Source organism: Puma concolor, chromosome B1 (assembly GCF_028749965.1).
Source record: "Puma concolor isolate L17-30 chromosome B1, mPumCon1.1.hap2, whole genome shotgun sequence".
NCBI lineage: Eukaryota > Metazoa > Chordata > Mammalia > Carnivora > Felidae > Puma > Puma concolor.
Window position 1 is genome coordinate 50,343,671 of NC_141670.1, and position 14,996 is coordinate 50,358,666.

Sequence of the window (14,996 nt, forward strand, 5' to 3'; positions counted from 1 at the left end):
CACCATCTATCTGCAGAACTTTTTCATCTTCCCAAACTGAAACTCTGTACTTGTTAAATAATAAGTCTTCATCCCTTGGTAATCTCTATTCTACTTGCTGTCTCTATGAATTTGACTACTCTAGGTACCTTATATAAGTGGAATCAATACAATAGTTGTCCTTTTGTGTCTGGCTTCTTTCACTTAGCATATTGCCTTCAAAGTTCATCCATGTGGTAGCAGGTATCAGGATTTCCTTCCCTTTTAAGGCTGAATAATAGTCTACCATAGAATAGATCACATTTTGGGGCACCTGGGTGGCTCAGTCAGTTAAGCATATGACTTTGGCTCAGGTCATGATCTCACGGTTTGTGGGTTTGAGTCCCACATCGGACTCTGTGCTGACAGCTCAGAGCCTGGAGCCTACTTAGGATTCTATGTCTCCCTCTCTCCCTGCTCCTCTCCCCACTCATGCTGTGTCTCTCTCTCTCAAAAATAAATAAACATTTAAAATAAGTTAAAAAAAAAGAATAGACCACATTTTGTTTATCTATTCATCAGTTAATGGATATTTGGGTATTTACACTCTGACTATTAGGAATAATACTGCTATTAACATTCATGTACACATTTTGGCATGACTGTATGCTTTCAGTTCTCTTGGGTGGTAGAGACAGGTGGGGCTCAGAGAGGAATCTGATGAGTAGTAAACACTGCTTAGAGATTGATCATGACCCAGGGAAGGACAATGACCACTGGGACTCTGTGTCTCCCTTGAGGAAAGGGTGAGAAAGTTTTCAGTTGTGTAAAGAATAGTGGTACCTTGTTAAATAAAAGCATAAAGTTGTTACAGCTTTCCTTTGGAAATTTAAGTAGAGGCAGAAGGGTGTAGATGGATGCTAAGCAGCTCAATGGATGAACCGTGCTGGTTACTAAGTGGTCGTCTCATATCCCAACTCACCTTTCTGAATGCTGTTTTGTGAGAGATGGAACCCTACTTCATGAATGTAGAACCCTAATCGATTCACACAGATGGTACCAGTTAAATTTCTCAGGCAATAAGTGTTCAGTTATGTTTATGTTCAAACTGAATTCTTTGGGCTCTATGATAATGTGACATAACATTGAAGTAACTATATTTTGAATGGTTACCCATTTTCCAAGCAGAGCTCTTCTTTCTTCAAATACCTGCAATAAATAAAAAAGAATGGAATGGTTTTATATTTCATGGTTCAAAATACCCATTGTAAGAAAGACATCATTAAAGTATCAATAAATAAAAATTGACAGTCTTTTGACTGTACCAACTGAGTATAAAAAGACAGATTTCATTCCTGAGAGGGTACTTTACTTATTTTTAACTTGGGGAAGGTATCATTTTTTTCAGTTTATCCATGGGGAATAATTCATCTTAAAGAAAAAGTAATCCTTTTTTTAAAGGCAAGAAATAAGAAAAGAATGGAATTGTAAAGTGAAATCAATTTTAGAATTTGAAAAGAGATGAAAGACCTGATAAAGGAAAAACAGGAAAATGGAGATCCTCCCCCAAATATCAACCGTACGAGAACCTGTGAAATTTATGAATGAGCAGCTCTGTTTTTATATCTTGGTATGAACACCCCTCAGTGGGTGTACCTGCACTGAAATGTCTGTGGGCTTAGAAATGTGTTTATGTACACCTCTGGACATACAAGTCAGTGTTTATAGGTTTGTTATTATAGACTATTTAGGACAGAAACCACGTCTGATCCATTTTTTACATTTCCAGTATAGAGTGCAAAGCATATTACAGATACTCAGATACTTGTGTTTGCTGGATAATGAATATACTTATGGATGTATCAGTGCAATGTGGATGGATTTATATATTAGTGCAGAGGTGTTTTTCTGAGCATCAGTCATGTGTGTATTGTTTTTTTAAAATTTAATCAATTTATTTAAATTCAAATGAGTTAACATACAGTGTAGTATTGGTTTCAGGAGTCATGTGTGCATTAGAATGAATGAGGGAAGGAGACTGATGTGAGAATGTGTGGCAGAGGAGGGTGTTATGGAGACAGGAAGCAAGGGAGAGTCATGAGCAGACATGAATGTCTCTCTCACTCCTACACACACCCCCACTGGCAGCTTTCAAAATTGGGATTGATGTTTCTCCCTTCCTCTTAGCACTGCCTAGATTTTCCAGCCCTGTAAGAATGTTCCCCCTTGGAGAGAAGCTAAGGCCTATTTCTTCCCTTTTTGCGGAGGAGGGTGAGGAGCTGGTTTTATGTTCTAACAGATAATGCTTTCCTTCCTTTTTTAGACTCTCAAACTCTAGTTTCAAAGGGCATAGGAAAATAAGAATTGAAATAATCGGTCCAACAGCAACCTCATGGCCTGTGAAACATCGGTTTTGCTCCTGGCCAGAAGATCTCACACATCGCAGGTAAACACTTTTCGCACATTAAAGAAGAAGAAAAAGAATGCCCTTCTCCCCTTCCCCCTGTTAACTGTCACCTGGGCTATTAGGACTCTCAAATAATGGCAACAGATAAACTCAGGATTTCTAGATGAAAACAGAAGAGAACCTATAGAATACAGAAGATTTAAAAATCTGGATTCAAATATTTCCTGGACTCTCGCCCTCTATCTAACCAAAGCCTGTCAATCATCTCTCGCCCAATCCAAGTCACCAGCACCAGCACTTCTCTGATATCTAGGGATCTGGCTCCTCTCAACTCATATTCCACTTACAGCCCACACTCCACTTGGGGTTTATAGGGTTTGCTATGGCTGTCTAGTTGCTTCCAGTCATTTTATGTTCCCATGTGGATTACAAATTTCTCTATAATCTGTATGGGTTGCATGGCAGGCCCTCAACGAGCATCTGCTGATTGAACAACAATAAAAAAGCTTCAAAAGTCATAGAATTTTAGAGCTAAAAGGAATCCCTAAGAGCTTTTCATTTCCTTATGTTAGAGAGGACAAGCAGAGGCCTGAAGGATTACATTTATAATTTTTTAAGAATCACTGGTTCCAGTCTGTCTGTTCAGCTCAACTCTGTACTGGGTTCCTCACTAAACCTTGGTCTCCCCTGTCCTGACTCCCAGTCCTATTTTCACAATGAACTGCTGCCCATACTTGGGCCTTACAGTGGGAATAAGAAAAGGTTAGATTCCAAGACCACAACCTCCTTTCAAAAGGAGGATGAGATGACCATCATGGTGCCCAATGACAATACGGGGCATTTGGAAACAAAGGGGCACTGACTTGAAGGGGAGAGAAGAGTCAGCAAGAAGGTAGGAGGAAAGGAATGGGGTGGGAGGTGGGGAGTGTCACTCAGGCTAAAACAATAGTCTTTAGAGGGCCAATGACCAAGTCTAAGCGGGTCCAAGCAAATCCAGTTCTTACCAAAGGCATCTAGACCCAAGTAGAAACTGATGGGAATGAGTGGGGAGAGGAAAACCACTAGACAAGCTCAGATATGGTTCTTGTTCTACCCTTGCAAGAAATATAATTTGGGACATGCTATTTGTCAGGTCCTCGGTCAGACTCAGAATCTTATACTCTCTGGTTTGGAGCAAGTCTTCATTCCCAAGATTTGCAATCAGGTTCATCGTCTTAAAGAGCTGGAAAACAAAGTATTGACTCAAAATAGAAATATTAAAATGGATCTTCTTTCCTCGCAGAACACTGCAGTCTGTTTATATCACAGTTTACTCAGAGCCTGCTGTTAAGTCAAAATCCTACGGTTGTATTTTAGTCTGTTGACACTGAAGTTACATATTTCACCATGTGACATCATTACAGTGTAGGAGTAAGACATTTAGGGGCTCCTAAATTATGACTGATTGATGGCAACTAGGTGTTTTTCTCAGAACACCCTTTTAACATGTACTGTACTACATTTGTAAACCGTACTTGAAAAGAAATGTTGGTTACTTTCAATTAAAACGCTAGATGGTGGAGCGCCTGGGTAGCTCAGTCTGTTAAGCATCTGACTCTTGGTTTCAGCTTTGCCTCGTATTGGGCTCTGCACAGACAGTGCAGAACCTGTTTGGCATTCTCTCTCTCCTCTCTATCTCTGCCCCTCCCCTGGCTTGCTCTCTCTCTCTCTCTCTCTCTCAAAAATAAATTAAATGAACTTAAAAAAAAAAAGAAAATTAAAAAAAAAAACACTAGATGGCAAAGAAATGTGTATGTTTAAAACATTCTTCCTCTCAAAAATCATAATGCCTAAATTAATTTGAAATCTGTTACATTTGCCTATGCTGATCATGCTATTTTTTAGACACCCAAATTTGAATTCAATCTCTCTGCTTAAAGTCTGCTGTGAAGTTAAAATCCCGTGACCCAATGAGCACCAAGTGTTGTATGGAAGTGTTGAATCACTATATTGTACCCCTGAAACTAATATTACACTGTATGTTAACTAACCGGAATTTAAATAAAAACTTAAAAAAAAGTCTATGATCCTGTTTCAGTCTGAAATAGTTATGTCTTTTACATTTTACTACAGAATTGAAGAAAGACAAAATTAAAACAAAAACAGAAAACAGGACCTCAAAATTACAGTGGTCATTGATGACAAATGCCCTGTTTTAGAAGTGTAGAGGGGCACCTGGATGGCTCAGTGGGTTAAGCGTCTGATTTTTGGTTTTGGCTCAGGTCATGAACTCATGGTTTGTGGGATCAAGCCCGGTGCTGGGCTCTGCACTGACAGCATAGAGCCTGCTTGGGTTTCTCTCTCTCCCTTTCTCTCTCTGCCCCTCCCCTGCTCATGCTTTCTCCATCTCTCAAAAAAAATAATCATTAAAAAAAAAAAAAAAGAATTTCTTTCCTTGAAATTATTGTGTGGACACCTTCTGGCCAGCTGTATCCTTGGTATCTGTTTTTTAATACCTTTTGCACAGTTAGAATGTTAGATCTGGAAGCAACCTCCAAGGTAATCTGGTCGAACATACTCATTTTATTTTTTTTGAACATACTCATTTTATAAAGGATGATGGTAAAACCCAGAGAAAGTAAGTGACTTATTCAAGTCATGCAGGAAATTATCGGTGATCTGAAACCAGAATTTCCAATTCACAGAGTTACTGTTCTTTATTTTTATTTACATAATTTTAAAATTGTTTTAAGATTTGTAATTTTATTGCACTATGTAAAGCAAAAAATGAAAGCTTTCATTTTACAGGACCACCTCCCCCAGTGCCATCCACCTCTTTGGGGGAAACGACTATTAATAGTTTGGTATACCCATATACAAATTTTATGTGTGTGTCTATGCACATTTATATAAATAGATACATATGTGTATATACACATGCAAAGATTTAAAAAAATAATTTTAGGGGCGCCTGGGTGGCACAGTCGGTTAAGCGTCCGACTTCAGCCAGGTCACGATCTCGCGGTCCGTGAGTTCGAGCCCCGCGTCAGGCTCTGGGCTGATGGCTCAGAGCCTGGAGCCTGTTTCCGATGCTGTGTCTCCCTCTCTCTCTGCCCCTCGCCCGTTCATGCTCTGTCTCTCTCTGTCCCAAAAATAAATAAACGTTGAAAAAAAAAAAAATTTAAAAAAATAATTTTACTCCAAACTAAAATCTAAACCGAAAAGTAATTTGTGGTAAAAAATGAGAGCTGTAAGGAACAAAATAAATATTATCTCTAGAAATTATCATTTCTAGACAAAAGCTTTTCAAAGATCAAGATAAGACAATGTAATGCTTGCTGTGATGTACTGCCCTGGGTTTATTCCACCTGTTGGGGAGTGCTGCTGGCTGTTAACCATGAGGTTGAGAGCTCTGCTTTGTCCAAGGTCAGGCTCTTCCATGGGGCAGCTAGCATCTACTGAATGGTCGGTGTAGAAGTGTATGTATGTGATTTCTACACCCAGTGTGGGACTCCAACTCATGACCCTAAGATCAAGGGTAGGATGCTCCACTGACTGAGCCAGCTAGGCACTCCAGTATGGAAGTATAAAGGCTGGTGGCTACAGTGCCAGGCCTCAAACTTGCGACCTTCTCTCCCTTCTCCTCCCTTTCCCCCCTCACCTACCTCTACTCCTTTCCCTTCCTTAGTGCTGATCCAGAAAGCCTTCCACAGTGGATGCTCTATATGCTATACCAGAGTCTGCTTCTCTAGTAAACCAACCTGCAACAGGCAATCAGGCAACTAAGATACTTTTTTTCTCCATAGCTGCTAAATCGATCAAGACTTCCAATTTTTCAAAGAAAATTTCTGAAAATCAAGGCATCCAACAAATATGTATTTCAATTCAAGTCACTTTTTCACATATGTGTAAAATCTTCACAATTCTATGTGGAAACAGATTTCAAATCTAAACATTGAACTTTTAGGGGGGAAAGCAGAGAAGCTGTTATATAAACTGTTGGAAAGTTAAGAACATTTACAAACAGGTGCTCAATAAACAGTTGTTGAGCTGAATAAAAAATGCTCCCAATAGACTTGTGTTCATGGCCAGATGAAGGCTGGATTTCTCTTTCTCATTCTCTGCCTTCCTTTTGTTTCTCCTGGTCCCTCCTTTTATTCTATGTCTCATTCTTCTTTCCTCACTTTTTAAAAAATCTTTTTCCTTTTCAGTCTCTCTCCCTTTTCTCACTGTTCTGATTGCTGTGCTGGCTGCTTATCTGTCTCCCAAAGTCACTCAGGTTTCACACCAGAAGAGTAGAAACAGGAAAGTACTGAACAGGAGGGGTCAGGACTGAATCTCTTGCTTTGCCAGAGTGATTAGCACATCAGTTAGGTTTAGAGGGCAAGGGTCAAATCCAGACTAAGAAAGGAGGGATTTAGGGACTAGAAGGCAAGAGAGTCAGTTGAAGGAGGTCCCAGGGAGGATGGCTGAATTCTGACTCCATCTTTTGTGCTTCAGGAATGTTATCAGGCACTGGAAATACAGAGAGAAAAGACAGAATCTCAACTCAACACATTGCAGTTGAGTGGGAAAGTTGGTAAACAGTGATGAGAGCAAAGAAAAGCAAGCAGGAGAAGGCTTTCCAGAGAAAATCATATTGGAGTTAGTGCTTAGAGGGGCAACAATGGCTCATCTGGAGGCCACTTAGTTAGCCTGGACATAGGATGGGAGGAAGCAGTGACAGGGGTAGGAACTGAGAGGTTGGTTGAGGTCAACTTAAGAAAGATCCTCAATGCTATGTGTAGGGGTTTGGAATTTACTCTTTGGAGCAGGGTGTGTTATCAGTTTTACATAATAGGATTAGCTTGGTATTTTACTTTAAAATTTTATTTATGTTTAATTTTTTTAGTTTGGTATTTTAGAAAAATCATCCTGGGACCAGTGCAGAAGATGGACTGGTAGGACTAGAGGGAGTGAAGCCAGTTAGGGGTTACAGCACTGCATCAGGCAAAGGGTGATGAGAGTGTGAACTGACAAGGTGAAGCTGGAGGCATATAGATGAATAATGGAGAGAGGCCTGGATGAAAAGGAAGTCTCCTAGAACTTGAAAATGAATTGGATATGGAAATGAGGGGGTGCTGGAAGACATAGCTCCCTGGGCCTCCCTCTCATACTCCTAAATGTGTTGGAATACTGAGAGTCATTGCTCTTTCCTTGGGCCATTTCTCCAAGTTATGTTTGGAGCAAGGCAACTTTGAGTAATGAGGTACTGTCTCCTTTTGGGACCAAGAGCAGACTTGCTTACTGCTTACTACAAAAGCAATGGATTCCTTCCAAACTAGTACAGCCACTCTGAAAAACAGTATAGAGGTTCCTCAAAAAATTAAAAACAGAACTACCCTCTGACCTAGCAACTGCACTACTAGGTATTTATCCAAAGGATACAAAAATGCTGATTAAAAGGGGCACATGACCCCAATGTTTATAGCAGTGCTATCGATGATAGCCAAAGTATGGAAAGAGCCCAAATGTCCATTGACTGATAAATGAATAAAGAAGATGTGGTATATACATATACAACAGAATATTACTTGGTGATCAAAAAGAATGAAATCTTGCCATTTGCAACAATATAGATGGAATGAGAGTGTATTATGCTAAGCGAGATAAGTCAGTCAGAGAAAGACAAATATCATATGATTTCACTCATATAAGGAATGTAAGAAACAAAACAGATGAACATAAGGGAAGGGAAGCAAAAATAAGACAAAAACAGGGAGACAACCCATAAGAGACTCTTAAATACAGAGAACAAACTAAGGGTTGCTGGTGGGGTGTTGGGTGGGGGGGATGGGCTAAATGGGTGATGGGCATTAAGGAGGGCACTTGGGATGAGCACTGGGTGTTATATGTAAGTGATGAATCACTAAATTCTATTCCTGAAATCATTATTACACTATATGTTAACTAACTTGGATCAAAAAAAAAGAAAGAAAGAAAAGCAGTGGGTTTACTGTTCCTCAGTAAGGGTTTGTACTACAAATCCATGGTGTGTAGTATTTTTCTGGGCCTTCTATAGCATTCTTGTGGGACAAGGTGGGCAAGAAATAATGCAAACATGATGCTATAGCTGCTTGCTGCACTGTGAGTAACGAAGTTCTTTGTCTCTCCAAGAATCTTGTGTTTTACTATGAAACAGTAATGTCTTCTATGCCATCAATAACAGGCTAAGTTATGAGCTTGTAAATTGGAGAAAACCAACCCAGAGCTGGCAGGGAGAAGGATGATTTCTGGCTCGAGTGACTTGGTGTAAAGTGATGCCTTTTACCAGGAGGAGGAACTGGTGTGTAGGAGCAAGATAATGAAGTCAGTTTTATTGATGTTGATTGTATTTTACTGCCAACGAGGTGTGGTCCTTGGACTAGGTATTGATAATAGGAGCTCACAGGCCTGTTGGTAAATTCTGCCTCCAACTGAAGCAGGAATGGAAATCCCCAGAGGCTGGCCAATCTCACACCCCAGCATGATACTCAGCTTCCCATCTCTGCAATCCTTTGGTGTATTCTACTCGTGCTTCCCCAGAATGCAGGTAAGAAAGAAACTTTTTAGGAGAAGCCTAGTAATGTGAGTCATCAGTTGAGATTTACTCATTTTATTTATTTGGTTAAATGTTCACCATTATCCAGTAACCGCAACTATAACAAGAAAATCTTTTTGGGGAACTCCTCACAGAGTACCCTCTTCTCTCTCATTCCTGGCTATTCCAGCAGAGAACCAGTGATGGGAGAAAAAAGGCACTTGGATGAGAGAGAGAGGAGCAGCGACAGTAGAGGAAAGAGCAAATCTAAGACATTTTCATCATGGGCAAAGATTCTGTCTACAACCAGCTTTGCCCATATAGCAAGAGCTCAATAAAAGCTTTTGGAAAAAAATCCTACATCTGTCTTTTATTTTAACCCATTACACAATCCTAAACAATTCCTGTTCATATTTTGATACTAACATTTTAATACTCTCCCCCCCCCGCCTTAAGGCATGGATTCATTGATAAAATAGTTCTGGTCACTTACCCGGTCATTCAAAAGCTGATGGTTTAGGGGTGTCCAGGTACTCATCTTTGTCTGCATTTTGGGGCCATCTATGCTTTTTGGAGGTGCAAATGCCATCATGAAATAACTGAATACTTTCCATAAGAAAAACCATACCTATCACAAGAAATGAATCATATAATCTTCAGAATATGAAAAATACTAATACCATACCATCTTTTAGTATGTTGAAAGAGGGAAATGGGGGGAAGAACATTTACTGGGATCATTTTACATGTCAAGCACTTTACATGCATGCTTAATTAAAGCTCACAACAATCTGGTGAGGTTGTAGATTTTAGCCCATTTTACACATGAAGAAAATGAGGCTCACCAAAGTTACACACCCTGCCAAAGTTTACAGAAGCAGGAACTGCTGGAACTAGAAATCAGATCAGGTCTGTTTAAAATCATTCCCAGGTAAAAATATACCCCATTTGCCAGAAAGAAATATTTTAACTTATAAAACCATAGTGCAGTATAAAGCACTCCATCTTTACCCCTGTGTCTTTCTTCCTCTCCTCCTTCTGATCTCTAAGTAACAAGGGTTCTAGCTTGACACCATATTTAAGAAGTAGAATGGTGTAAGGGCACCTAGGTGGTGCAGTCAGTTAAGTGTCCGACTCTTGCTTTTGGCTCAGCTCATGATCCCAGGGTTGTGGGATCAAGCCCTGTGTCAGGTTCTGCGCTGAGTGTGGAGCCTGCTTGGGATTCTCTCTCGTTCTCTCTCTCTGCCCCTCCCTGCTTATGTGCACTTTGTCTCCCTCTCTCTCTCAAAATAAATAAATTTAAAAAAAAAGTAGAATGGTATAATGGACAAAGCCAAGCCTTTAGAGATGGACAGATTTGGGTTGGAAAATGTGCTATTTTTAGATGCCCAGTATATGTCTGCCTTCATTTGATTAAAACCCTTTAGGGGTGCCTGGGTGGCTCGGTTGGTTAAGTGTCCGGCTTCGGCTCAGGTCATGATCTCACAGTTTGTGAGTTTGAGCCCCATGTCGGGCTCCGTGCTGACAGCTCGGAGCCTGGAGCCTGTTTCGGATTCTGTGTCTCCCTCTCTCTCTGCTCCTCCCCTGCTCGCGCTCTGTCTCTCTCAAAAATAAATAAACATTAAAAAAATTAAAAAAGAAAACAAACCCTTTAATTTCCATGAAGAATTACTTTCTTCTCATTGTTTAGAGTCTGCTGGGTTGGTTCATCAAGGTGGCTTCCCCTTTCCCAGGCAAGATGGGGTCATAAGACCAAGCTAGGCCAGCTGGACTGGTGCTAGTTCATCCTTACCTAACAACTGAAGGGTTGTTCACAATAGCACTGATGTTCTGTTAATTTGCTCCCACTGCCTCACCCCTCAGAAGCCCCCTGTCTTTTCTTGTCCATTTTGTGAGCCACCTGATATTCTTGCAATAAATTTCCTCTTTCACTTATTTGCTTCATTGAAAATATTACATTTGCTTACATTAAAAAATTACAAAACTTTTTACCTCATACAAGTTTGATCCTGGCTCTAAAACCTACTAGCTGTATAACTTTTTACAAGTTATTCGATCTATCTGAGCATGTCATAAAAATGTTTATTTATTTATTTTGAGAGACAGAGAGAGAAGGGTAGGGGCAGAGAGAGGGAGAGAGAGGATCCCAAGCAGGGTCTGCACTGTCAGCGCAGAGCCCAACTTGGGGCGTGAACTCATGAACCATGAGATCATGACTTTAGCAGATATTAAGAGTTGGATGCTTAACTGCATGAGCCACACAGGGACCCCCAATCTATGTGAGCATTTAATCTATCTGCATCTACCATCAACCGCTGTTTTGAAGATTAAACTGGTCCAGCAGAGTGTCTGACAGATGAGCGGTCTCAAGAAGTGGTAGCTTCCTTGCAACCTTTCTTAGAACTTCCTGTCATTTACAGAGTGTCTCGAAACCCATTAGAGAGCCATAGCAAAATATTTTAAGGTGGAAACCATTTGAAGCAGACTGATGGTAGTTTCAATATATATCCTCAGTGTTTCTGTTTGCTTCTGCCTTCCTTGTTCTTTAAAGATGGGTTGCATATTAAAAAGCAGTAGTGACCGAGGAAGCTAGGGCTTGCGTGCCTGATTTATGGGCTCCAAAAATTATTCTATGGTAGCAAAGGCTGGACAATTCGGACAATTAAAAAAAAAACATTACTTTTAGGCTGATATGGGGCTCCCCCAAATGCTAGATCTGAAATCTTTGAGGTTTTCACTCGACAGGTAATATTCTCTCTTAGGGTTGAGTTATAGCTGAAGAGAAAGCCAATATTTTAAAACCACAAGGTCATCATTACACAATTCCTTCTTGGCAGTAGCCTACTGCCACCATACCACTGATATAAAGAGGACCCAGATCAGCACTCACGTTCTTCCCTACCTCTAACAGCTAATTATCTGAATCACACATGTTTAGCCAAATTGCAAAAGGTATAGGAAATTATTTCATTACAGTATTATTAATTGGCAGCTATAAAAGTACGTGAGTGGGCAAATTATAGATACAAAGCATGGTCTCAGAGCCTAGATCCGCCCAGTTAAAAATTACATATTTCTTTTTGTATTGTTCTTATTTATGTCTGACCTTTTTTCTCTTTAAACCAGTTGTTATTTTTAATCTTTTTTTTTTTGAGGGCCATAAAGATATTTGAGAATATGATAACAGCTAGGAATCCTTTCTGTAGAAAAATGCACATGAATATAACATTTTGCTCACCCCAGGTGAAAAATTCCTGCGGTAAGCTGAGAACTTTCGTTTGTATAGGAAACAAGCTAGGTACAATTTCTGAATTAGGGCAAAGTAACTTCTCTTGGGCCTCCCTAAGGCCCTGCACTGGCTATTCTCTTTTTCCTGGTGCCTAACAGCTAGAAATTATTTAAATTAGCTTCTCTTCAATTAACTTGGCTTTAAGGAGATAGGTCTGGCCAGGAGAAACAGCCCTCTTGGTAATACAGTTCTGCTGAAGCATTCAAATGGGGTTGTCCTGCCCTTGCCTTCATCATTATCCTTTTGTGTTTTTTTCCTCCTCCTTCCATTCCAGATGGGCAGTATACATATCTGCATGCACACACATGTTCATGGTATAAACACTCAGTACTATTACAAAGACAGACACTTGTATATAACATGCACAAGAAATAACTATCCCCACTCTTTCATCAAGACAAAGCAAGTTGTCTTCCTCTCCTTACACATATAAAGCTTGCTGGTGTGTGTGTGTGTGTGTGTGTGTGTGTGTGTGTGTGTGTGTGACCTCTTTCCACCTTAATTGCTATCCTGGAATGTTGACCTTTAAGTTTTCTTTGAATAAAAAGGAAGATAGAGGGTCTTTGGCCCTAACCCCAATGTGTGGTATGGTTCTAGTTCCATGTCCAACAGCAAGGATGGGTCCTCTGGTAAAGTTACAGTGGTCACAAATCTCCAATCCCATTTTCTGAGCCATTCTTCACACTGTCACCATTATTCAATTATACTAAGGACCTATTAGCCCTGAGTTAGGGGGTACAAAGATAAGAGTCTCTGCTTTAATATACCATGCAATCTACTGTCAGAAAGGGTTGCTTTTTTGTTTTATTTTTTACAAATAAAAATTGTATGTAATTAAGATGTACAACTTAATGTTTTGGTGTATGTATATCTTGTGAAATGATTACAAAGTATTATTCATCCATCATCTCCCATAGCTACCATTTGTGTGTGTGTGTGTGTGTGTGGTGAGAACACTTGAGATCTACTCAGTAGGTTTCAAGTATAAAACATTATTATTAATTATAGTCACCATGCTGGACATTAGATCTCCAGAACTTACTCATCTTATTTATAACTGAAAGTTTGTACCCTTTGATCAATGTTTCCCCATTTTCCCCATCCCCCAGCCTCTGGTAACCACCATTCTACTAATGGAAGTATTTTTTGAAGGACCAGTTGATTGTGTCACTTTTCAGCTCAAAAACCTTCAGAGGCTCTCTGAGGGCTACAGCATAACCAGACTCCTTAGCATGGAAGTCTAGGTCCACTAAGAATTTACCTCAATTGACCTTTTCAGCCTCATCTCCCAGCCCCTCACACCATGCACTATCCACCCAGACACACTGAACTTTGGTACAAAACAACTAGTACAAAATTCTGAGGCTTCTTGGCTCATGTCATTTTCTTACATTGCTCACCTGAATCTGAATCCCAGCACTACATAATTGGTACTCAAATATTTGTTAAATCAACTGAATGAATACAATAGTGGGGAAGCAGTTTAAAGACGAAAACTAATAGGAATGTAGGATAAAACTCAGAACATTATGAGTTGAGCACTGGAATTATACTCAAGGTTATCGGATTTTTATTTGGAATACACGGAGAATAAGATTGAGTTTCTCTGCCAACACACAACTCATTGTGCACTGCAGTATCATCAGAGAAGAAGATCTCAGATAGTATCAGGAAATTATCAGGCAACAAGGTATAGTCAGATTTAAATACGAATTCATCTTTCATTCAACTGGGTAGAGACAAAGCAAAAACTATACTGCAATACAAAGAGCGAGTGTTTGCTAGGTATAGAAATAATTAATTGTTGTTGTTAATTTCGCAAGTACGAGGCATCTGGTACTTTAACTGCAGCTGAAACGGAGCGAAATGTAATCCCCAGGAACACTAACAAGGCTTGCGAGAGGCCCAGGAGGATCTTAGAATGGAGCTCTCAAAAAAGTCTCCATCTTTTTCATGCACTGCCCACTGCTCTCACCTCTTTAGCTCATCTCCTTCTTCAGGCCTCAAGCTCTGGTGTTGCCATGGCAGCTTTTCCTTTGACTCTGTCCAGCCCCCACCCTTCTTTCCAGTCAGTAGTCCAATCACCATCTATAAACCCTTTCGCTGGCATCCGGGGTCTCTTAGGCAACAATGTGTGGTCTCTTGATTGGCCAAGAGATTCAGAAGGGCTGGCTCCAAAATTGGGCACACGGATAAAATTAAAAAGCAAGAGCGCAAGAGGTTGGGAGGGGCTGCAATCTCCCAATATAATGCTGGGAGGAAAATGCATCTGATCCTGAAACAAACAGAATTGACAAGCACTCAAGACATATTTGTGTTCCAAATCAGGACAACCAACTGAGCATGTCCAATTATATTTCTCTGGTCATTCCGAGGCTCCGAAATGCAAACTCCACTTTTCCAGGTTTTAAGAGTGGCCAACAGGTGAAAGAGAGTAGGAGGAAAAAGAATTCGCGACTGGTTCAATAAAAGAAAAGCACCTGCAAAAGGAAGTGGGAGGACACGGGGAAATTGCCCAACACACAAATTCACAAATGCTTCATCCTGAATTTCAAGAGGAATTCAGGCTGACTGACAGATACACCGGAGAACCAGCAGATGGCATGGCTTAATAAGAATAACTCCAAATTTAGAAAATTTTACAATCCAGTCTAATTAAATTTATTGAGTACCCACCACGTAATAAAGGGCAGGGTGAGAACACAAGGATAAAAAAATGAGGAAGACTGAAAGATGCAATGTGTAAATACCTAATATAAGGCCCACACTTATAACTGTTGTGATAGAACTTATAAACAAGTGCT

At 40.1% G+C, this 14,996-nt stretch overlaps 1 protein-coding gene across 7 annotated transcripts in view; it reads right to left on the reverse strand.

Moving 5' to 3' along the window:
* The window catches only part of FBXO16 (F-box protein 16), a 64,443-nt gene extending 49,940 nt beyond the window's left edge, over window positions 1-14,503 (reverse strand). For 2 of the 7 annotated variants that reach the window (XM_025922077.2, XM_086703772.1), the window contains exons 1-3: window positions 14,168-14,500; window positions 9,397-9,531; window positions 1,132-1,167 (exon numbers count right to left, since the gene is read on the reverse strand). In XM_025922077.2, the coding sequence (XP_025777862.1) occupies window positions 1,132-1,167; window positions 9,397-9,495 (135 nt within the window). In that variant the 5' untranslated portion in view covers window positions 9,496-9,531; window positions 14,168-14,500. Of the gene's footprint in view, window positions 1-1,131; window positions 1,168-9,396; window positions 9,532-14,167 lie in introns of all 7 variants that reach the window. The other 5 variants (XM_086703775.1, XM_086703777.1, XM_086703776.1 and 2 more) reach the window with 5 other exon arrangements.
* Window positions 14,504-14,996: the final 493 nt, after the last annotated feature.